The 26,356-nt window shown below is 39.7% G+C and overlaps 1 protein-coding gene across 1 annotated transcript; it reads left to right on the forward strand.

Moving 5' to 3' along the window:
* The first annotated feature begins 13,626 nt into the window (after nt 1–13,626).
* Nucleotides 13,627–22,575, forward strand: LOC113152688 (regulator of G-protein signaling 5-like). Its single transcript, XM_026346080.1, has 5 exons — nt 13,627–13,771; nt 14,586–14,699; nt 15,883–15,944; nt 18,871–19,037; nt 20,048–22,575. The coding sequence occupies exons 1-5, from the start codon at nt 13,728–13,730 to the stop codon at nt 20,210–20,212; spliced, it is 552 nt and encodes a 183-aa protein (XP_026201865.1). The 5' UTR covers nt 13,627–13,727; the 3' UTR covers nt 20,213–22,575.
* The last annotated feature ends 3,781 nt before the right edge of the window (nt 22,576–26,356 follow it).

The raw sequence follows: 26,356 nt of genomic DNA on the forward strand, positions 1-26,356 counted from the left end.
GCCCGGTCCTCAGGGCAGGATGTTGCAAAAGATGGATTTCTACAAAACTGAACTATTTAAAGATATTTTTCCTTCTGGGTTTCCAGCTTTAGACATGGAAATTATGTTTTTAACAAATAACTTATTACACTTTGTAGTGTAAAACCAACAAACACAAGACAAGACGTTTTTTTTATTAGTTACTAAAAACAAACATTTAGAAGCTGCAGAGCTTCACAGGCCAGCACAGAAAAGTACAGCACATGTATGAAATGACTGAATTTTTTGAACTGTTTTCTGTGCATGAGGACTTAAACTCCACATGAGCTTAACTGGACCTTCCACTTCGGGAAACGTGGATCATATCTTGGAGTTACACTGACATCTAGTGGATTTATTAGTAATGACTATTTGCCAATTACTTGAACTGTAATTTGTTTGGCCATTTGGCAGCGCAGAATCTCATATAATAGGGATTTATTGATCTGTCAAACCCTTAGATCTAAGCTCCAAAGTGACATTAGTGTGCAAAGCCAAGAAAACAAAAGTGACCACAACATCAGAAGATCAAGACTTTTTTCCTTGAAGAGTTTTAATTACAGATATAGAATTTGACAAACTATGACTCCAATCAGCAAAGATACTGGACTAGTGGTCTGGAAGGATGAGTAGCCATCTCTGACCCACTTCCCAGGCTAAAACATGAAAAATAAGGATACAGAGCACATCCAACCCAGCTGAGTGCAGGTGAAGGACAAATAGAGAATGAAGGAAACAGGAGAGGTTGTTGGTAAGTGTTCAGTTAGACTATGCACTTTAAACAAGGTACACACTGACAAGAAATAGAGAAAAACTTCACCCATCATCAAGATCACAGAAGAGATAGCATCTCTATGTGGTATCCATCTCTGTCATGAAAAAACCTCACACACTGCAGTTTATATAATCCTACCTGTAAATCTACAGGTAGTGAAGAGATAACGATGTACTGTACATACTGCTGAATATGCATGAAAAAAGAAATCAGTTCTTCTTCTTACCACCAGGGGGAGACACATACGAGAGAGGGGGGGTTACAGAGCTGCAGAGCCACATTCACTTGACCTCAATCTCAGGGCTCAGGGAACGTTTATGGTGTTCTCAAAGACTGAGACAAGTCACGCTTGAATAACAGGAGTTATTCTACATCTGTCAGTTTGGTCATTCGTAATCAAACAGGTACGACTACAGTAAACTGTATCTGACTGAACACAGTTCAGCACCAGGGGGCAGTGACAGGCTGTAAGAAAACACTTGTCAGATGTTTTTATCCTTTAAAGATGTCCAATAAACAAGATAACATGAAGTATTACAAAAATCACCACGGTCAGGACGGGAGAGGTGAGGATGGAGGGTGAGGTGGAGTCAGAAGAAGAAGAAGTTTTATATTTAAAGAATCACTTTAAACATGAGTGTTACTAAGATATTCATGAATTCTTCCTTTAAACACAACACGTGTGAAGTTGGACGTGGACTGTAGATGTGTAGGAGGACACAGGACATGTCCGCGTCCTAAATGTCAGCTCCAACCCTGATGTCAACAAAACAACAAGGCACACACTGTATGTTCATCATACCATCAGCCCTACTGGTCTTCATCTGACCCTGAGTTTAAAATAGGTGCAAGAACACAGTCTTCTGCATCTGTGTTTAAGGCTGAGGGTCGGCCTCCCCCATTCCCTCCCCTTGATGGTCATTAAGACCAGAGTAGATATGGAGTAGATGACCCAATGTGCACATTCCTCTGCCTCTCCCTGGACATGTGCTGTGCATCTCCCCAACACAGACGCACCTCGCTGGGGCCGGGACCTCGGGGGAGCTTTCTTTCCCTCACGTCCCCGACTGCATGCCTACTGCACAAAGACGCTCTTCTGTGCTGTTCTTATGTCATTTTGACAGAGCAGACAGAAAAAGGAGCAGGATGTGAGGGGAGGTGAAGACTGAGAAGGAGGAAAGGATTCACCATCAACATATTAGATGAGTGGGCGAGAGGAGGGAACACAGCAGCAGCAGCAGCATATTACACTCCAAGCGTGGGAAATCTCCTGGTGTGGGTCCCTAGTGAAAAAGGAAAACTGTGCTATCTAGTGACTCTGAGTTCCTGAGGGTTTACATCCTCAGTCCTCTCAGGATCACACTCAGGCCTGGAAGAAAGAAATCCTTATTTAATAAATGTTGCTGCAACTTTTATTTAACTTATCGAAGTATGATTGAAATTGAAGCATCACTTTGTTTGTAGTTCGGTCAGACATGAATATTTTAGTTAGATGCTGTGTGAGTAATATAATGTTGCAGCAAAGGCTCTGGAAACTGTCAACATACTTCGTGAGTGTGATCAACAATCCCACTTACTGTATGTGCATGTTCTAGTTCAATCTTTTCCAACTTCCTTACACTTGGAAACTTAAGCTTTATTAGCTGCCAACAGCATAAGTAGTGATACAGCTCTGGAGTTCCTAAAGTGTTCAGTGTTCTGTTACTTTAAACGCCTGCTAAAATAAGTTCCAGAGGAAAATCTTTTACTTTTTAATTCATGCGTTTTGTACACCAGCCACGTTTTTACATTAAAACATGATAAACCTATGAACCACGTTGCTAAAGATGATCAGACTCCATCTAGACAGCTCCTCTCGTCATGTTTTAAATGTACGACTTGTTAATCGTTCCATGAAAAAGGCATTTCCCCTCTAAATGACCCCTTTGAGATGAGGTGATGTTTCCCCAAAAAGCCAAATATAAATTTCTTCTTTCCCGTCGGCCACATCATCTCACAACTCCCAGAACGTGATTCTGATCCTTTAAAGGAGCCGTGACTAAAGTAGTAACGTGCTGTGTGTAGAGTATGAACCAGTAACAGTTCAATGTCATATATAAAGAAACTCTCTGCAGAATGTGTTCTGTTACTTTTGATTTGAAGTCTTTTTTTTATACTTTTCCTTTTTTTGCATGAACACTTCTCACCTAAGTGAAGGAACTAAGTAATTGTTCCACCACTATTTATCATTTTCATACTTGACTGCACATTTTTGCTGATGAAGTGGCAAAACGTCCCCTTTGAAACTGGCTAAACTGGCTGTCATAAAAATGGAATAGCAAGATATTTAAGAGACATGTACTATCACACCCTGGTTTCCACAGACGTAGCAATCGACTGTATAAACATGATGTGAATGAGTTTCCTTAGGATAGAACTGCAGCGGACTGTTGCTCCACATACTGTAAATCCACTCTAAGTGCAGACGTAGATGACGCGTGGACGACTTCTTCATGTCGTCTTTTGTTTTTAGAATTGTCACCCTGTTTGACTCTTATGCCTCTTTCCCAGCGTACACTATGTTCTGATGACTTATTTTAACTCCTTAACGCACTATTGCACTATTGAATCTGCCAGATCTGATCGCATCTGTTGGTCCAGAATGCCAGTGTTGACATATTCTTGTTGTAGACGCTTCAGTAACTAATACCAGATGCTTGAACAATAACAAAACCTGACAGAACAGAACAAAAGGGCTCTGACAACGTCGAAAAGGTAAAACAACATCACAAAAAGTCACAGATTTAAACACTTGATGTGCACATATTTGTCTCTATACAAAAAAGTAATGCTACAGGAAACAACCAAACGTCCAACTCAGACCAGCGTCCCCAGACATTTCATCCATCTTGGACAAATCTACAGGTCATAATTTATGTCAGATGCTAATGTTCGGTGTTGGCGCCCAGACTAGTGTGTCCTTTATGTAGCAGAGTAAAAATTAAGGTTATGGAGATTGATTTGTTTTGATTTAGTTGTTGGGCACATTTCACTTTTCATACTTTCATTTCATACATAAAACCTGAAATCATGTCTCATGACAGAGCAGCACTGAATTTACATTTAGTCATTTTACATTTAGTCATTTAGCAGACGCTTTCATCCAAAGCGACTTACAAGTGAGGAACAAGGCAAGCAAACAAAATCTAAGTCAAGAAGAAACAACATCAAAGCAAAGTGATATCGAAAAAGTGTTTCTGTTTCAATGAATATGAGCCTAAACGTTACGTTACTGCATCCAGTGTTGGAAGGAGGTGGATCATGTTTCAGTGACACAAATGTAAATCGTGTACATTGGTAATGCTGCAGATGATTTGCAGTGAACCTCTTTTGGGAGACAGAAAACCAGGAAGTGTTTTTCTTAGCCAATGAAAAGCCTTCATTTTCTGTCTGACATTACGTCATTGAGATTTCATCTTAGAGTCCATTAGTGGCACATACAGAGCACAGCTACATCATATACTCAAAGAGCAGGGGCAGCCATCAGATCAAATCTCTTCTTGAACTGCTCTTTAGTGCATTAACCCCTTTTCAATATGACAAACAATTATACGTGAGCTCCATAGGCGACAGCTATATGTGACTAAACCATCCTATGTTCACTGGCTGAACACAGTCACGTCAAACTCTTGCTATTTTCTACATCCTGGCCTATGTTCACTGTCATACAGCCTCAGCTTGTTGATATATTGCCTATATCAAAGCAGTTTGGTCTGATCTGCGTCCAGATCCAGTTATATGGCCTGTGGTAATCACTGTTGTTCTAAAGCAGCTTATCTGATGTGATATAGATTCTGTCAAGATACACAGACATAACTTGGACGTAGTGGTTCTCATGCACTTCTGTCCAGCTCATGTCTTTTCAAACATTTCATGTTGCTGTAATTCTAACGCGTAACCTTAGCTGCCATTAAAACCATCAGTAACAGCTGAAATGAGTGATTGTAAATTTATACATGTTGCACTGTAAAAGGAGTATTGGGTTTACTGTGATATTATAAATCATATTTTGTATTGGTTTATCTGGTGTAATCTGTTACATAAAAAAGCAGCTTAGCAATAGATCCATTGTTAGCGTTTGACCCTGACCTCTCCAGTGGAAAATTCATTTTGTCTCTAAACGAAGAATGCAATTTATTTCTCTAAGGCTGGAATGATAACGAATACATCATTATTTATCCTCAGATTTTTTTTCCACTCTTCAGTGTCCAGGCCACGATTCCGTAACAGACTAATCCGTTGTAATTCAAGAGAAAACAGTCGTCGTAGCTCCTCTGCCCCCCTGTTAAGCACTAGTTTCACCGGAAAAGACTTTGCAAATAAACAACTTAATGAAAACAATTAATAGTGCTGTGGGAAAAGAGATTTAATTTCCTCTCGCGGGGACGCAGAATGAGCACTGAGAAACTGGACACCTCTTTAATCACCCTGCCTCATGCTCGAGGTTCAGCATGGCCACCTTTTAGCAAGAGAGTGAGAATGAGGACTTGTATCTGATCCCAATTTAGATAAAACAGTGCACCAATACCCTCTGTGACCCATTCCTCTGCCTCTCTGCCATCATACAGGCACGGCTAGTCTATAAGAAGTCTGTATGGAGGAACACCACAGTCACAGTAGCGCAGCGCGTAAGACAGACACATCCTGTGTATTGGAAAATTAACAGAAGCCCTCAGTGTTGTTTTTGATGATCATCTTCCTAACATCTGTTTTCTCATTGACTACACTAATAGGAATGAATGTGTCTTTGTCTGGAATGTAGTTCGGGCAGCACTGGACTTGGAGTTTAACATTTTACTGTGTCATTCTGACCACACTGCATGTGGAAAAAAATATCTAAAGGTTTATGCTTTAATTGTAATGTTTAATTACTGAACTTCTACAATATGTGAACTTGGACACGTTCAGGCATCAGTTCTTGAAAGGAATGGTCTGGATGAAGGCTCTCTGAGGCAGTAATTTCCTCTAAGGACGATAAATCATATCTCCAGCTTGATCTTGGTTATATTCAACCATCCATCTAACCATTCCTTATCCCGGCTCTTCAGGTTCCTGGTCTTGGCTGACTAGATATTATCCAAGCATGCGTCAGATGAGATGCAGGGGTTTTATGCTGCAGGGCACAGTAGCTGATACCGAAACCAACAAATTCACATTTATAATACTTGATAAACTGATGATCATGGATCTCACACTACTGTGCTATTCCTCCCATGTCCTGTTTTGAATAATAACACAAACATATTAAAAATAGTTATTTCCAAAGATTCAGTTGAGTCCTTACTTAATTGGGGAATTAATCAAATATTACTATGACAAAATGGAGAATCTAACTCTAGAAACTCGAAGCTGATGAATCCAGCACCAGTACATTAAAGGAACGAATGGATCACTGATTCAATAAACATGTTTTCCATTAGTAAACCTGTGCTTTCACACGAAAACTCTGCACTGCACTATTATTCTAGATTATCAGGACAATATGTCTGCACAGGAACAACACAGGCATTGCTCAACACTTTGTTGCAAGATTTTGAACACATCTTGCTCAGCATAACTTTGTACGCATGTTTTGCCAACAGGAGCTTTTAAAGAAGACATTACCTCCACAGTATGTCGACCAAACCTTCTAGAGCCTGAAGCATCAGGTATTCTTGGAATTTAAGAATCCCACGATCCATTGCTAAGTTCAGCAAAGGAAATGCCAACAATAAGGCTGTATTCTGTATTTACCACAGGACCCTTGCTGCTGACATCACAGCGGTTTCCCTCCAATTCACACACATTCTCTTCCAGAGCACCCTTGTTTGGGCAGTATTTATCTCGGAGCTCCTATTGTTGACCTTTAACAAGTGGGAAGTGGGCGAAATGTCAGGAGACCTGTCTGCAATCTCTATAATCTGAGGAAAGGAGTCATAACACAACTAGAGATTAGCCCAGAATCAGCACTGCCTGATATTTCTGGCATCATCTCAGGCCAAACTTACACTCACCTTCCTGTTTGGCAAAGAAGCATCTGGCAGCCATGAAGCAGTGTGATTGTTTTTACCCTGAAAGACAGCAATTACAACAAAAACCATGCTCTGGTGAAAAGAAAACATGAAAATGACGACAGCATCACAGAAACATGTGGTTGTGTAGCAAGCGATGTACTCCTGTTTTGAAATTGGGGTGATAAGGGCCAGCTCATCTGAGGTCAAAAGGCCTAATTGTTGTCATTAATAGGAAATTCCAGTGAACTACAATAAAAGTCCCAGATGATGAAATCTATACATGTGTATTCAGCTAACTGCCTGCAGAACATCTGACATGGCTTTGAATCCTACGTTTAGAAAAATTACACACTTTCATCAGGTGTAATTACTCTGTTCAGGTTCAGTGACTGAATTTAGGTTGTGACTCTGAATTTAAGAGACAAACTTAAGAGAATAAAAGCATATACATGAAATTGATAAGTGTAACTATCCACCTTTTCATACTATACACTGTAGATTTCTATTGTGCCATTTGGTGACGATTACTTTTGGGAAACAGTGTTGTCTGAGCTTTCAGATGATCATTATAGCTATAAATTGAGCGTTGAGCATCTGTCAGCACGGTAAACTAAGCACCTGGATGCCAACTGGTGCTAGTTTATTTGAACAGTGGTACAGCTATTGCCGTGGGTCTAAATACACATTCACTCAAAGGACTGTCCCTTCCTGAACTTTGGCTTCCAGAAAATTGCGTAATAAAAGCCTCCTGTGTAGCTTTGTGTGCTTGATGTTTCTGTGCAGTTGACGCCGGGACTGTAGCACGAACAAACACAAAGCATTGTACTGTATGAAGCCTCCAGGTGTTGGGTCCTTCCTCCATTTTTCATCACTACAGAGTAGAAAGTCACTTCACAGTGGAATATGGTGCAGAGTACAGTTCACGTTGCTGTTGATAAGGTGCAACTCCATGTTCCAGAAGCTGTTCAAAATCCACTTTTTGGTCATTTTGGGGTGCATGAAGACAGACACCAAGTGTAGAGGACTCCATCTTGTAGTAGTATGTACTCGTACAATGGATCACTTTCAAAGGGATCCATTCAAAGTTGGTGCTCGTAATGAAAAATATCTACAGGCACATTTTGGGGACTTTAATTACCTGTTTAACTTTAAATTAAGTAAAAAGGCTACAAGGATCCTGTTTGTTTCATAATTTAAGAGTCTACACTTCAGTACTGTGTTAGTTATGAGTTATTTCATTTTTCTCCCCTATCAATGACTTATTGATGACCTCTTGAACTTTAGAGATAATGCTGCTGCAGGATACATTCATATCCTTTCAGGGACTGAAAAAAGTCAACAAATCAGTACCAGGCTTTATTACTTGTACCAAGACAGCCTAATCTCTCAGTCAATTTGATAAGTGCTGCTCCCATTTCACTGGCAGGCCTTTATCATCTGGTTGCAACAAAGCTGTTAATGATATGGTACTGAAAACAATGATTTCTGATTGCATTGCATGTGTGACATTAGAATTCACCAGGACTGTTCTGGTTCTGGAGATAAGTCACCTAAATAAGTACAATATATAAAACATTATGTTACACTGAAACCTGAGATTGTACCTGGTATTGTAAAAGGTTATAAGGTATATTGAAATAATGATTTACATACAAATAACCATTCACAGCTATGAGCAATGTAGAGTCACTAATTAACCAAACACATGAATGAATAAGTGTAGGTAGAACATGGAGACTCCACACCGAAAGATAAACTTGATTTGAATCCTTCCAACTAGCCAACCACTGCACCATTAAATCATATCCATAATATAGTTTGATTCAAAGGCAGGTCCAGGTTTTTAATGATTCTGAAGGAGTGTGTGGATTTAAAGATGAGCTGAAACTTGTGTGTTTTAAAATAAAGATGTGAAACAGTCAGGAATCACATGCTCCAGCTACACAACACTGTTATTTCCTGTCTGTCTATCCTGAAAGAGAGATCTCTGCTCTGTTTGTCTTCCTGAGGTTTCCTCCATTTTTTCCATTTAAGATTTTTTTTGAGTTGCTGTACAGATTGTGAAGCTCACTGAGACAAATTGGTGTTTGACTGAAATTTATTATAGTGTACATTCTTTATTTGTATACATATACTGTGTTGTGCTGTACATGTACTGTAATCTGCCCATCCTCCCTTTGTGCACTTTTCCTCCTTTTGCCACAAGCCACACCTATGCCCCTGTCACTGCTCAGCAATCAAGTCCAGCATATATATAATCTACACATATACACTCTCCTTCTTGTGCATGTTGTTTACCATTGTCTTTGCACGCTATGCTCCAGACTTCACCTGATTACGCCCATGGACCACGCTGAGATTAACTCATGAGTTTTGTCATTTGTTTAGATACAGACAGACAGAAAAGCTTTATTTATGAGAAACATATTATTATTGTAAAGATTGTTACACACTGTTACAAACATACTTTGTGAAGACTTTATTACATCTTTGGATACTCACCTTACTTACCTGTGCTGGTTGTTTATGTTATGATGATTTCATGTCATGTCATAGCAAACATAAAACCATCTAGAGAATATGCAGAGACATAATTTAAATATATAATATCCAAGTTGAATCATTCTAGAAATTGTGTTTTGTGATTACAATCAGAATCACTTGATAACCTGTTGCATACAACACTGTTCACAAGGGGATTATTGAAAATGGAGTCCAGATGAGGTTGCTCAATATTCTTAGTGCATTGTTATAGTTCCAATATTCATCAAAACAAAATAAATAAATATAAAAAACTCCCATTTTGCAACAGTATTTACGTCCACATGTAATATAACATATAACAGTGTTTGTGCTACGTGCAGTGCTATGTTTTCGTACCACACTTAAATCATGAACAGTGAATGGTGGACAAACAAAGCACAGGATGCATTTGACATTGTAAAACAGGACTCGCATCCTGATTCCCGCATGTGGTTAGGTTTAAGCAACAAAAGCTTTGGTTAACAGAGTAGAACAAGGTTTTCCGCTAAAGTTAAGGAAGTAAACTCTTTGTGTATTGTGATTCAGGTCATCAGTGGTCATTTCGACTTAACTAGAGTGAGAATCTTTGTCTAATCACAACCAAGTGGTTTGAGTGCCTGAAAAAGTTGAATGGGGTTTTAGAACAAGCAGAAACCATGTTGAAAAGAATGGACAATGTAGGAAAAACTGAACTATGAACTGCAAATATGCTAAAGCTACTGAATCAGCAAGGTGCGAATTTGCTTCAAAGAGCCGGGGTTACAACAGCATCACAGTAGTTACTAGTAGAAGACGGTTCTAGGTAAATGAAATAAACTATTATCAGAGGAGCAAAAGGAAAAATTCCTTTTAAATACATACACAACTTCATTTATCTCATGAAACTACTAAAATTTCACTTGAATGTCGGCTGAACGTTCATGTGAGCGGAGTCACGTTCAGGGTGAAACTTCATAAAATGTATAAAGAAAAGAGGCAGAACCTACTGTCACAGATATATAAGCATCTCAGTACCGTATGTCCAGCCGCAGAAAACTCAAACTATTCATTTTATCATTTTATTTCCACTTGATCACAAAGCCAAACTAATTTTGGTGTCATTAGTTTTCTCTCCAATTAGTAATATATATTGTAATAGGAAGGAACTTGTACAGAATAATGAGACATGTTAAGACAAAGCTACGTCCTGAATCAGTTCTTTTCCCTACATTTTAATTACACAGCATTTGACAGACATCATAGTTTAGTATACTTCAATTCTTTTTAGATGCTTTGAAACATGTTTGAATTGCTCATGTTTTTTTGTTTTTTTTGTTTTTGGCCTTTAATTAAACGGACAATCACGAGTCAGCAGTAGTGAAAGATAATGTCCTGTTCCCTGTTCCCAGCCACAACATTAACTCTAGTAGGTGGTTTTAATGTTGGCGCTGGACAAGCGTTAGCATGGGAAAAATGTAATCTCCAGGTCTCAGATGACACATTGCATCACTCATTTATGTTCTTTCCTCCTCCTCCCTGAAGCGAGTCAGTGCACACGTAGTGTAACATCTGTAGTTGTAGTAGTCAGTGGCACTTTGGCAGAATTGCAAACCTGCAGCCTAATGATCCACCACTGACACATCGGTGACTCAGAACTGTATTAAATTGTGTTTGAGTTGGCAGAGACAGTTTAATATACAAAAACATGGAAGAAGACTGTTGTTGATCTTAATAAAACGGATCTGATGTCTTTTTCATACCAAACACAGTAGATTTAATTTCTCTTTATTTAGTTTTTTAATAAGATTTGCTTCAGATTCAGAAGTTTCGATTACCATAGAAACTGGGAGAAGGTTGCCATTTCTCACTTTTATTTTGGCCTTGTAATGATAGTTATCCAACCAGCACTGCTCTGCCAAGCAATGGAGTGAACGTAATAGCCGAGCAGCCCTAATGAGAAGTAATAATAGCACTCGGGTTTGCTTGTTTTTCTTGATTAACTCTCACGTAACATGCGTCAACATAACATTAAGCCCACGTGCTTTGGCATGTGTACAACTAAATCTGTCTCCACATTCAGTAAAGCAGGTTTGAATGATGAGATTCGGTATACATTAGAAATAAACCCTGTTTTGAGTTTCAAGCTGATCTGAGGGCATGCGACCTCTCTGTCAGTACAGTATATTATTAGAGTTTTGAACATCATTTATCGTACATAGATCACGCCACACGTCCTCTGTGATTTTATTTTTCCTGTTTCTTTATTGTTAAGTCCTTGACACAAAGAATAATTATAAAACATTTTATGAAAAAGAAAACTGACGCATTCAAAGCAGGTGATGTTTTAGTCGTCCTCAGGATGCCGGAGGTTTCCATCATTATAAAGGTTTAATATTTAGGGCTTTCTCTGTGAAAAGCTTCCTGTTAGACAGATACTGTGTGGATCGTTTTGACAGTAATACTCACACTGTGACACTAAAGTGAATATAACCAGACAGCGTCTTCGAGCAGCCTTGTCGTTTCAGTATAACCGTGCTCTCTTGAAGGTGAATGCTCCGTAGCATGTTGATAAATGTCGGTTGAACTGAAGCATACAATGTATTGATTTTACATTATTGATCAATTTGCTTTTATGTTCATGTGAAGCACTTCAAGCTGCCATTGTAAATGAAAGGTGGCTGAGACTGAACCAGAAGTATCACATTGTTTTTCTGTTTTGACCATTTAATGAAATGTACAAGATTATATATTATTGACATTTTAACATTTAAAAGTAAAGAAAATACTGAAAACTAAGGTTCATAGAAAAAAACTACTGACATTTCCTTTGGACAGTTTTACTTTGTGTTTAGTGGTATTTAGTAAATGTTTACAGGGTGAGCACAGTAAACACAATCAGCACGTTAGCAGCAGCACTGTGAACATTATCAGCTCGCTGACGCTGGCATTTACCTCAAATTATCACATGTGTAAGTCTCTTTGTCTCACCTGAAAAGGGTTCGACTGCTGCTTTTGATTGAAGATGCAGAATGTAGGATGCTCTAAAACTCATCTTAATGCAAAGAGGAAGCCTTCTGTGATCCAGACTCACTGATCAACGCTGCCAGTCATCTACAAATATTCACATCCAAAGGTTTTTGACCAAGGCTCGTCCTTCTTACCAGCCATAGTTCTTCAAACAGGTTGGAGCATTCTCATTTATTGTAATGAGTCATGAAATATGATGACTACCTGAAGTCCTGGACAGATCATAGCATCTCATGGAGCAGAGCACAGAGCAGGGGGGCTGGGCGAAGCAGAGCAAATCAATTTCAAGTCTAAGACCAGCACTAGGATAAGTTGCATATTACAGCCTTAAGTGTGCTGCCAAGTGAAAAGTCCAGATTAAGCAGTTCCATGGTTCAAGTTCCCACATTCCTCCTGTCAGAACATCTGTTATAAACTGTAATAAGCTTGTTTTATTATTATATAAACAGTATTTTACTCCTAAGTCTGTGCTGTCATATGTGCAGTAAATAAACCAAACTTCACTGCAAAACATGGAGTAGATTTTATTGAGCTCATAGTGTGATAAGAAACGATCAAGCTTTTGTAAATTTACAGCAAACTAGCTAAACATATGCAGGCAGCTGCTTGTGTCAGATTTATTTATAATACAGATTTATATTTGTCACACTGAGGAGACTGAGATCAGGAAAATCATTCATGTTGGTACCAATAGCTGTCGAAACCTAACCAGACCTCAGACCTCGTGAGCTACAAATAGTAAAATGATAGAGAGGACGAATGAAGTCAATAAGAATGAAACTGACCAAGCGGCGACTGTGGATCAGTTGGTAAAGCAGCTGTCTATAAACCCTAGGTTGGGTGGTTTGAGTCCCAGCGCCCCTGATTTCTGGACACGTGTCCAACTGTCCCTGGACAAGACACTGAACCCTGAACCCTTGGTGCCTCCAGGGGGCTGCCTGAATTTCCCTAAGGGGATTAATAAAGTACCAGTTATTATTGTTATTAAAAGTTACATCCATTCATACAATGCTGTTGTTAACGCATTCATAAAAATCAAAACAACAAATCACTGAAGTCTCATGTGAAGACTCATGTTCGTGTCTGCATCCTGCACTCTATTCCTGAATGGGCTGGTTAATTGACACTTCAAAGCAAACAGCCATTTACATCTGAAATCCCGCCCTTCCTCAGCCAGGATCCTGAGCCGCCCGTGTTGTACACATTCCAGTCTGATTGGCTTAGCTGCTGGCCCAAAGCCCAAAGGGCGTCTGTATAAAACTCCACATGTGCTGAGAGTCAGAGTCAGAAAGCAAAAGAGGCTCTGAGACACACAGTGTGCTAAAGGGACAACTCCATTTTTTCTTAAGTGTTGCAACTAAAAGCGTTGGACAATGTGTAAAGGATTAGCAGCTTTACCCCAAACCTGCATTGAAAGGTGAGACCTGCATTATTTCTGCCTTACGTGCTACATCTTAGCTCCTCTGATGTGGTTTGCATCCCAACATGTTTGACTACTACTTTAAACTGAAGTGGTGATTAAAATAAACAGTGCAGCTGTTCTTCAGTCACTCTTGGACTAAAACCTTCTTTCTGAAAGACCCTGAAAGCTTGAAGTTCATCTTTGTGAAGTGTTTCCTTTCTTATCAAACATCTGTTTCTTGGTAAAACTTTTTTCATCCGACCTTTTGGCTTTAGCTGCCGTATTTCATCTGTGTTAGACCAGGTTTCAGGTCAGCTTGGATGTTTTATGCTTTTCCTTTTTAAACTGTGAAGACTGAAGACAGTCTGAGAAATGTGTTTTCCCCGCTCGACCTGGGGGCACAACTCAGGTTCAGCTGAGTTGAAGAAGCTTTAACAAATCTGTCAAACCATCACTACAATAGTTACTATGGTTACAATCACTCTTTTCCACTTGACATTTGGTTAATTAGGCAGAAAAGTGTGTTCAAATCTAAATGTCTTGATTTGTACAGAACAACTTTTCCTTGAATTCATAATATCTTCTATGAGTTGCAGCTAAATCAGTGCAAATGTTCAAACTCAACATAACACGAACCCTGTATAGGAAAAACTCCAAAGCTTTTATATTTCTCCTTAATCTTGTGTGGTTTAATCTGGTAGGAAACCAGAGAGGAAGCCAGATATCAGGTGGATGAATGCCATGACGTGGTTATGATTAAACCATCTAGAGGTGAAAACAAAGACTTTGTCATCCATGTCATCTTCCCCTTCTGCTCACTGTCATCCAGGGCCAAGGAGATCAAGTCGAAATTGGGAGTTTTACTGCAGAAGCCGGAAAATGCCATCGACCTCATCATCCCCTACCCTGAGAAGACTGAGAAGAAACCGGAGAAGCTGCAGAAGTGAGTGTTTCCCTCAGGGAGATACACGTCTGTGAGATGTTTGCCTGAGCGTTAACCAGATAAATGACAGTGGAGTGGCAGAGCAGAGCTGTGAGCAGGTCCGACATGTGGACATCAAAGGGCATTAAACCTCCACTGACACTGACTGAGTTCAGATGTCAGCGTTTGACATTAGCCAGTTAGAGATGTATTATTTATCTTTACACTAACACAGCAGTCGTATAAATGAAAGTGCACAGTTTCACTCTGCTTAGGTTCATTTGAGTATTATAGAAATGATCTCAAATGTAGCATGTGATGGAAGCTTAAAGCAAGACCTTGACTTGATTCAGTTGGTGAAACAAAAACACCACATGATTAAGTTGAATAAAAGCAAAATATTTTCACATTAAATCAGCCCCACTGCAGCTGTGATGAAGGTCAGTCAGGCTTTAGATGAGGATTTATTTTATTCTGCAGTACTACAGACTGAATTTGGTTTAACATGAAACCTTCTGCAGCCAGAGAAGCCAAAACCCTCCTGCCACTCTGATGTACCGTATATTCCTCATTTGTTAAAGCCCTCAAACCTCAAAATGTGCTTGTTATTCTATTAGAATAGATTGAGTGTGCATGTGTGTAAGGTATTTGGCATGATTATTACCCATGCAATTTTATCTGTTCACTTGATTTATGTGGTATTTTGCACATAACTGTGAAAATGTTCCAGCACTGTTAACCTGGAACATGACCCAACCTTGCAAACCAGCCCAGTTCTTAATAAGCTGTTGCCTGAGATCATATCTAGAAGTCTGCATAGTAGATGACAGATAGCAGCTCTTTTCTTTTGGTCTTGCTTTAAAGTGTTCAGTGTCTAAAAGCCCCCCATGATTGGTCCGGCACAGATGCCAGACACAGTTTGTTTTCCAGAAACTGAAAATCACAGGGATCAAAGACACAGGAGACATTCATCAAATGTACATTTGAATATTTATGGCTGTTCTGCAGCAACAGCTTCAGATGCATCCTCACTAAAGTTTATGTAGGATACATAACATTTTAACAACTAACTTCTGATGTTCTGCACTTTAAACTGTTCACTTCCCCTACATTAGATTCAGTAGCCTAAATAAAACGTAAAGACAGATGTAGTAGAAGGATTTGGGTTCATGTTTGTGGCTGAACTGAGGTGTTCTGTTTGCAGGCCTACTCCTGAGGAGGCTGCTCAGTGGCGTGAGAGTCTGGACCGAGTCCTGAACAACAGCTGTAGGTGTACCGACCTCTATTTCTTTCTTCATTTAACTGTTTCACATTTAACACTTTATATGATTTGATCAACTGCTGCTGATCTATTTAGTCCTTCTTGTGACATGATTCAAAAATCGCCTATTGTTTAGCAAAGCTGGTTTATTTCCTCAAACAAATGACAGAAGTACTGTTGCCTGTTGACATGTAACTTGCCAGCCTGTATATTTTGCTTCTCCCAGTAATTATGTCATGTACTCACACCAACCTTGTACACAGGCAGAGCAGCTGACAGTTGCTGGTTATTTTCTCCAAAATAAGAAACCTCCTTGTTAAAATCTAAAAATACCACCCACGTCAAAGCACTAAGGTAGATACTACATGCACGCTGCAGAGGCTCAGCTTTGTTGCTTCCTCACAAACAAACATTCTTATTTTGTACTATCCAAAGCTGGGCTCTGCTTTCGTCTTAAGATCTGGCACTTTGCTTTAACTCCAACCTTTTCAAAAGGAGAACACACGTCTGCCCTGAGGTCTGGTGTGTGTCTGTGGAAACAGGCACAGGACTGTAGCGGGGTTTGGTATCCATGAACACACTGCAGCAGCTTGTGCATTGCTTGTTGTTTGTTCTTTTATTTCCATTGTCATCCATCTGACCCCATTGTTTATCACATTGGGTGATAAAGATGAAGTTGACCACACTGCACAGGCTTAAAAATCACTACAAACAGGACTTTAAGGTCCAAAAGTAACTGATTACTGATTACCAACTTACATAACCACTGTTTCAAACACTGTTATCTAAACACATGTAGCTGCGCTCTGCATGCGCTTCATATTCTTCATCAGTGATAGACTTTAAACCAGCACATGTGCACACAGCCAGCTCTGTTCCTCAGATATCCTATATTTGCATTAAGACCACTGCTCACAGCTGCACTGTGAACATTCAGGGTAGGTAAGGCTGAAATAAAAATAAGCATTGCTTGCACATGGAAAACACTTTTCTAAAACCAGCAACCAACCACTGATTCGTCTGTTTACCTCACTGAAAGCCTCAGAGCCATCAAGACTGATGATTAACTCTAATGGTTAATGGTATTTAGCGGGACGTGTAAACCCTCCTGCTAATAAGTCACTTAAGGTGCCCCGTGCATCAAAACAGACCCATGTACAGATGTTAGAGAGCAGCTGATACATGTGAGCGGACAAACATCTCTGCAGAGCTCAGTGGGTGGCGAAAGACCTTTTCTAAGTGGCTCCTTCAGCACTGTCTACGGCAGAGAGATGAATGTTTCCTCCCTGTTTGCATCAACGTGTGTGTATCTGTGTTGATCCACAGAGGTTATGTGTGTTATGGTAACGTCCCAAGGGAGACGGTGCTGATTTATTGCAGCGCTGTTGCAAACTGCTGTGCCACAATTATTTATCTACATTAGCTTTTACGTGAACATTATTCTTTATGGCTTCTTCCTTGTTTATTCCCACAGGATTCTCACTGAGCTATCGCCTCTCATATGTAGAGCTGCAACGCTGTAGAGTTGCATAATTCAATGCATATTATGCAACAGGAAACACATAATCTATGGCTGCTGTCATGACAAAAAGCACCTGGAGAAAAATGAGTCTAATTTTAGGTCTTTAAGTCTTTAATTACAATTATTATTATTATTATTATTATTATTAGATTTTCCAACCTGTTGGATGCAGTTATGCTAATTGGAACAGGCAAATATTAATTTAAAAACAATTAAAGGAAAGAAATGGGACATGAAAAGTCAAATATTATAAAAATACTATTGATACTAGTAGAATATAAAAGCAGCTGCTATCAGTGCCTGTGTGAGTGCACTTTTCTGTTTGAGTCCTTGTACTGAAAGTCTTTAGAAAATAAAAGCTGCAGCTTGATTGCAACTAAGTGCTATTTTGAAGCAAACTAGCCATTTAGATTGCAGATAAAAGCCCAAGGCCATAGCTGAATGCTTATCATCTGCAGCACATGCTTGTTCAGACAATGGGACTTGAAGCTGGTATTGTGTTAAATTACAATGACCTTCGATCAAATAAGTAGTCGTTCAATCAAACCTTATTTTGGGATAACTACATGCATCCAAATAAATGTGGAATTCCTTTAAATTATTGTGACTAAAATCGTTTGTCTAAGTTACAAAGAAATGTCAGGATATTTTTTGTTTTATTGCACAAAACATCCACGTTCTCGTGCACCTATTCAGACAGTTCTTGGTAAATTACTACGAAAAATATTATAAAAATACCAAACGTCTGTGCTGTTGTTGGGCTTTTCCTTTCATTTTCTTCTACATCAATTCTATCAAATCATATCATCATGTTTCTTTGTTAAAAGAACAGTTCAAGGTGTTGGTTGTGTAAATCTTCCACAATGACTTCATTCAAAAATAACAGGTCAATTCTCATTCTTATGCCTCCTGATGTACGAGAGGCAGCGATCTCACTGCTGGAAAATAGTGTGACCTGAAAAATAATAAAATGGTGCTCGCAGTTCGAACTGCATTAGTGGTGGACTTTAAAACATACATGACCACTGAAATCTTTATCAAGACTCAGACAACTAGCATAACCCTTAATAAAGTCTTCATCATGCTTAATTAGATACAATTCTGATCCCTCTTAGACACATTCCAGTTTTTCCCAAACAGAAATGAAATGAAGGAGAAGTGTAAACCTGGATTTATCCTGAGAATTAATCTCATGTTGTAGCATTTCATTTAGGTAAGTAGTCCAATGATTACTGTGGTTTTGTCAGGGTCTTATTTTTTTATCCATCACCACAGAACACAAACAATTGAAACCTTAACTAGTGTTGTAAGCACTGAATAAAACACTTGCACGAGAACGGGCGTATTATGATCACTTGTTTTCCGTTCTATTGTCTCCTCATCTAACTTCCTGCCACTTCTTTTCATAGATGGTTTGACTGCTTTCCGTGGCTTCCTGCAGTCTGAGTTCAGTGAAGAGAACATTGAGTTCTGGGTGGCCTGTGAGGACTTTAAGAAGACCAAGAACCCAGTGAAGATGGCCGCCAAGGCCAAGAAGATCTACGAAGACTTCATCCAGTTTGAGGGACCCAGAGAGGTCAGAGACTCCTGCGATGTTCCTTCTTTTTTCTCTTAGTTGAGATTCATGGAATAGAAACAATATCTGTATAACAATGTACATGCTGGCGTGAGGGCGTGACAGTCTTTATCTAATGAGTGACAGAGTGTGTAGAGAGGAAATACAGGCAGACTTGTGTGTAAACAGATGAAGCCGCAGACAGAGGATGTTCTGAGACTCAGCACGTAGTGAGCAGCACATGCAAAAGAACAAACACAGGTAAAATAAACACACATGCTTAGTACATCTACCAAAGTCTCATCATCTCGGCTTAATGACTTGGCTTCCTCTCTGCAACATTTCCAGGAGGAATATTGTCTCCTTTGCTCAACTGTTATCTGATGGCTCTAGTCAGTCTAGTCTATGACAGTTGAAGATATTAAAGGAATATTTTCTGGGGGGGGGGGGGGGTACCACCAGTTAGCTTCGCTAGCACAAAGCTTGGAAACAGGATAAACAGCTGTCCAAACACCAGAATCTGCAAAGTACAGTATGTGTTGATCCAAACAGAAGTCAAACTGGCATGTGGGTGGCGCCACGTGTCTCTTGACCAGGCACGGGACGAAAACACAAAAACAACATCATGATTAAGATTTGAGGCTCCGACTTCATCTCAGTCAAATCTATTTTTCAGTTTCATTTTTTCCGTCGTACTGTAACTCAGTCCAGTTACAGTAAGTCAGTGACTGTTCTAAACATCTGGTCTCTGTTAGATGTGATCTGACGCACAGGATGTCAAGTAGTTTCTGTTTATGTTTCATTTGAAATAAACATAATAAATTGCTAGTTAAAAAAAGCACATCATACAATACACCTTAAAATAAAGTGACAGTGTTGAATCATCAGCGTCTGTTTTATCCCTGAGTTTTCTCTCACCACCATAACTTCTGGTTCCTTCATTCAGGACATCAGGACCATCTATCACTCCATATTTCTCTTCATTATCATCTTCACTTTAGTTTTACTAACCAAGAATCCCCCCTCCCCAGGTGAACATCGACCACTTCACCAAGGATGTGACCCTCAGGAACCTGGTGGCTGTCTCCCCCACAACCTTTGACCTGGCCCAGAAGAGGATCTTCGCCCTGATGGAGAAGGACTCCTTCGGCCGCTTCCTCCGGTCTGACCAGTACCAGGAGCTTCTGGTCCACTAAGCCAGAGCAGGAGTCTGAGGAGTTTGGGTGGGAGGGTGGGGAGGTTTCAAACAGCAGCGAGTCTGTGATAAATTTTTTAACAAAGAACCATCTTTAATTTAAATATTTGCTTATAAACGACCATTAAGAACCAAATATTTTTTAAGTTTTAACTAAATCCTCAAAATTCACTCTCAAATCTGTTTAAAATTATCTAACTGGATCTGCTGCCTTTTGAAATCACCCTACCTCCCCACCGAACACACACAAACACGTCTTGAATTTCATTAAGTTGACACTCGTTTCCCATGATTTAATGAAGTGAGTGACCTCACCTGTCAAAGAAAACCTTAGAAACCTGTAACCTCTCAAAGCTCGAAGTGAAGGAACACCCACACACACTAATACAGACGCCAATATGTTCCTACAAAGAATGTACAAGTCAGTCTTTAGTCATTTCAGCTTTTAGATGCACATTCAACACTGTACAGGTCATGAAATGATCACTGGAAAACAAAACCTGACCCACACTTTGAGTTGAGGTGTTGTTGTATTTGTGCCAAACTTGTCTAGGCAGGTTTATAGTTTTGTGTATGGACGACCCCAACTGACTGTCGACGTCAGGTGACGTTCTGACAAAGAGCAGCGACAGTGTCCACAAAAAACAAATCTCCCAATGGTGAAGGTTTTAACTAGCACTAACTACCTATCGTCTCACTTAGTTCACCTGTTTTCTATTGTTGCAGCGCCAAGAGCCCGCCCCCCTCCATTATAATACACAACATTTTATCAGAATTATGTTAATAATTAACTTCATTATACCTTACGTGACCACACATCAACACCTAACTGACCATGTCTTATGTAAAACTAAAGCCCAGAGTCCAATCAAAATTATCCAGATTCAAATTCAGCATTTGCAGTTTTGTTAAAACAAACAGCTTGACCCTAAAAACATTCACCTTTAATGCACAGTAGTGGATTCCCCTGCTGCAAACATACAAATCTTTTGTCAAAGTGCTCTGTGGTTTTCCCAGGAAGACTCAGAGATATTAGCGTCTGACCTATAAGATTTTGTGTCCACAGGAGGAACCAGCGAAAACACAAAACAGTGTGACACTGATGCAACAGGCTGTTTAGAATTCATGAATGGTTTTCAGCAGGAACCGCACACATTTATCAAACTACAGTGTCTGACTAATGACAGCTCACTCATATAACTCTCTCACTCTCCCGTTCTCACATAGACATGAACTTTGGATTTTCACCAAACCCCGTTGGTTGCAATGCATCCTGTGAGAGCCATTCTTGAGAACAGTGCTGGCTAGTTGGCTCAGTGGTTGAGCTCCTTGGCTACCACTAAACTGCAAGTTGCTAAGATGGGAAAACTGAGTAGGAGGGAGTCTCACAAAAAGAAGTGAACAGAGCAGAGAATTCATTTAAAGAAAGTCTTTTCCCATGTGCTAATACCAAAGTTTTAAAGTATAAAAATAAAGTCCAGACCTGGTTTTAGTGATGATAGATCAGTAAAAACATGGGAAACATGTGAGGACACAGTGGCATTGCAATCAGACAGTCAGACATTTAATTCATCCAATGTCTAATTTACTTTTTATCTTATTTACCAGATTAACATTTTACACATTCAACTATGAGTTATTATTCACAGCTACAAACTGTATTAAAATACTGGTTTTCACTTAACGTGCACTGAGCTGAGACGGACTGAGATGATGGTGGAATTGATGGTAGTGTGCAATGCTGAAGTCTGAATATATACATTTAGTTGAATGTACCACGGTGTGTGATTGATATTTACTCTTTACTGCCTTTTGATATTAAACAAAAGCATATATGTGTTAACCTACGTAAAATCATTATCTAGATATTCAGCATGTTCTAAGTCCTTATTGTTCTCCAAATTGAAAACATGATTAAATTATAACAGGATAAATGTGACAGGCCGGAAAGTTTCCAACTGATGAATTGAACTGATGTAGAATGACGTTAAAAACATCACAACTTTTACTAAAAGACTACTTTAAATGACGAGGGTTTGCTTTGACACAGATTGGCCAGTCTGGTGTCATAACCTGACGTGTCATGAGACAAAATCACAGAGAATCAATAAGGGCTTAGAGGTGCTGAGTATGCATTATTTGATGTAGCCTTGCATGTACGTTTTGGAGTCATCCACATAAAAAAATATATGCATACAATTTCTGAAGATGTATTTATTTTCATGTGTAAATATGAACTATTTGCACGCAGTTGTGTCTAAGTTATTCTTAAATGCAACAATGGAATCAGTGATTCTTTGAATGCAGCGCTGGGTAGGACTCTTCTCGGGGTCTTCACACTGTTATAAAAGAGGAAAGATCTGACTTCTAATTGTCACTTTGTTTTTCTTCACGAGATACCATGTGTTCAGAGGAAGCACCTCATTCATAGACTTCATCTCTGTGGCTACACACAGAATTCATTTTACCTTTTATGAAAAATGTGTAATTAATTGAGTTTTATTTTGTTGATGAATTTGACTTTTCAGTTCATGATTTTATATTTATAAAAAAAATAGCAAAACAGCAACACTTTGATCATCCTCAGGAGGATCTTCTTCTTAGCAAGTGTTAGCATCCAAACATTTCATCAACACGAAGCCTCTCAGGCCCCAAACATGCGAAACAACAAAAGCTGGCTCATTTCTCTCACACCAAACTTTTAACTCTTCATTCAGAAAGGAAATCTCTGGCCTTCCTGCACCAGCATTTGAAATATCACACATTGTTTCCTCAGGGTTTTCTTTTTGTCTTTCTTCAGTGCAGCGTGCACAGCAGAACCTCCAGGGAGACTGTGTTTGTTTGCAAACATCATCACAGCAACCTCTGAGCTAAAACCAGTCTATTTCACTACATGATTCTATAATCTCCTTAAGGTTTTGTCATTTGCATTCACGTAGCTGCATGAAGCATGTTCAGGGCCTTACTCCTGTTAATGTTCAAATATTTTCCCAGTTTGGATTCATTTGAGTAAAATTAAAGTGACCTCCTGCACTGAAACATACACACAGAAAATATATTTTATTACAGAGACGAGTTTAGAAATCGATTTCCTCCACTGAGTCCTCGTTACTGTAAATGAGTTGTTTTTAAAGAACAAGCAGCACGTGAAGACCGCCCCGCTAAAACTCTTCAATGATGAATGAACAACAAAGTGGAAACAGATGCATCTGAGGAACTTGGTGCCAGTACAAACACTGTCGGAGGCTTGCACTGACCCATCCGTTACTGCAACAGTTCCTAGAAACAGATGGAAAAGGTCAGATGTTTTTGGTTCCCAGAGGAGGTTGGTGACACTTACTGACAAACCTTTTGATTTGAATTCAGTGTTGGTACATTTTGTTGAGATTTGTGTAGATAAAACCCCAATAAATTACCGAGAGTTTATGATTCTCTGTTTTATTTCACCTTTTATTTATCATACATATCCATTTTTCTCAAAATGTGCCAGAGGATGAAGAATTCCTCTTCCACAGAATTGTATGAGAAGGTTTTTGTGATAAATTTTGCTTAGAAGTACTGAATTTCTGTGCTTTGCCAGCATAAATGATTAAACCCCTAAGTACATACAGACATGGAGACATTGTCTAATCTGTCACTGTCTGTCTATCTTCAGGAAACCACATTGTGTCTGAGCACAGGTTCACTGACACAGTCTCTTTTTGGGATTCAGCCTCAACCTGTAAGAGAGAATGTCATCCAGCATGTTTCCATCTAGACTTGGGAAAAAGCTGATTTTAACCCCCTGGAGTCTAAAATGGCCCGTTGATGGATTGAGATCATAAAACTATACAGTGCTGTTTATGTTTGCTCAAGCATCATTAAAGGCAGAGGGCGTGGGTGCTGCAGGATCAGTCAGCATACAGGAAGATGTTCACTCAGTTCCTCGTTAGGACAGATCTGCTCAAAAATGTCCTGACAACACTGTGGCAAAGCGTTCTCACAGCTTGGGGGTTTTTTTGTACACGTCAGAAATAGCTGGATCTTTTTTTTCATGTGTAGTAAATTATTTTACATTTCATAATTTCCCCAGTGACGTTTGTGGGTGGCAGCAAGATCCAGCACTGGCAAAGCTGCACCCACAGGGTTTCTGTCCACAATCCGCCCCCGAGATGGTCGATGTCTGAGCTGCCTGCAGGTCTGACGACACAAAAAATGTTGAATTACCGTAAATAAATCAAGGCAACACCAGTGCTTCAAAAGCTGCCACGTCAGATTGATGCGTGCCCTCAGGTGATATTGTGTTTGGTACATGGGGAGTACACATTAGGCTTTGATCTGTGAGAACGCTGCTGTTTGGTGCAAGAAAAATAGACGTGTTTGCTTTTTATAACTGGTCAGTGCTCTGTGCATGTGAGGGAATGATGGTGGTTTAGCAAAACAAAAGAGGTAAATAACACGCAGACGCAGAGGGGGAGGTAAGAGCCTGTGAAAAACAAGAGTGACTGGGAGTCGAGCGTTGCAGGTTTTGTTCTAATCGCCTCGTCTCAAATAAACAGACTCAAACCTAATTAAGATTTTATTAGACGGTGGAGATTGATAACAGCAAATGAAATGAAAACAAATACAGCGGAGCCTTTTCCTCAGCAGAGCAGACAGACGTTTCGCATTATCCGATGTGGGGTCACCAGGCTGCATCTGTGAAGAGAGAGGTACCACATGAGGAGACACCCACACTACAAGAGGTCAAGCAAAGCAGAGGGGGCAGCAGTCAGCCTGTTATTGGCAAATGCACTGTAGCATCAGCAGATCGCCTCGGTACTTTCCCAGTCTAAGAACAGTATGGTCTTACCTGTGACTGTATCCATGAGTGCTCCCTCCAGTCACCATATGCTGCTTTGTGTGCAAAGATATAATAAAACAAAAAAGGCTTTAATAACGAGTTCATTTGGTATAATTTCCTGTTTGTTATATAACAAATGTGTAAGCCCAGTTGTTGGGTCATTTTATATTGCGTCACAAATGATGCAATATCATTTATCTTTACTGCTTTTATTTCCCCAGGCTGCAAAAGGCAAGTCATTTCTGAACCTGTAAACTGTAAGCCATGGTAACTAATGGGAAAGATATAAAGGATAAATGGAAATTAACCATTTACTCACAAAGTGCAAATGAAATGCAAACAGAAATGAGATGTGACAACCAATCAATGGGGCCAGTGGTGTAGATGAGTGGTGAGCTGTGGTGGCAAAAACATTAAAGAAAGTCAATGCGAAGCATGAATAGAGCCTCCCCGAGGGAAATTAAGTGACAGCTTTTATAGCTGAAGAAGCTTTGGACCCAGGTGCTCCGACTTGCACTAAGTCAACAGCCCAGTCAGGAGATGTTAGTGGGTTAATGTTACGTTAGGAGAAAAATATATAATGCTACTTTTAAAGAAAAGATTGTTTTACCAGCATAAAAGGCTACTGAAAGTATTGCTGTACAGGATTTCAAAGGGTCATCTTTACCCTGCTAAATATGGTTGTAGTCTCGCCATATTAACCCAAACCAGATGGTGTGGATCAGACGTGAACTTGATCACCTCTAACAGGGAGTTTGCACTGGTGTTGACCTACATATCTCGATCTAATCAGCTACCACTTACACAGCGCTGCTCCTGCTGGAGAGTGAAAGTAACGTCTCATTCTGTACATTTAACCTCGATCAACATTGTCTTGTTTGAGCATATAAACTTGTGTACCGTCTCATTATAGCACATGCTCACAGTATTTTATTACTTTTTTCCTTTTCATGTTAAAAGGTGAAGCAGCACGGGTAAAGCCACGTCTCACCTGTCCACCAATCACCTTTTGTTTGTCCCTTCACACCTGCTGCTGCTCAGCTCGTCAGCTCCTGATTTGCTGCCTGTCACCTGCACCTCATCAGCTAAACAAGCTTCCTGCAGGTATAACAATAGGGGGGGCCCTGTCTGCGTTTTCAACAAGCTGGTGAACTTGGTGAGTCAGTTGTGACATACGTGAAGAGAAACAGAAACAGACGAAAATAGTGGTGAGGAGGGTATCACCCACTTTCTCTAATCTTGGCCTCTCATCATTACTTGTACAATGTGCATCTGTAGCAGAAGTGTAGATGACATCATTTTGGTTTCACCTCTGCTGTCACA

The sequence above is a fragment of the Anabas testudineus genome, chromosome 4, assembly GCF_900324465.2.
Source record: "Anabas testudineus chromosome 4, fAnaTes1.2, whole genome shotgun sequence".
In the NCBI taxonomy this organism is placed as follows: domain Eukaryota; kingdom Metazoa; phylum Chordata; class Actinopteri; order Anabantiformes; family Anabantidae; genus Anabas; species Anabas testudineus.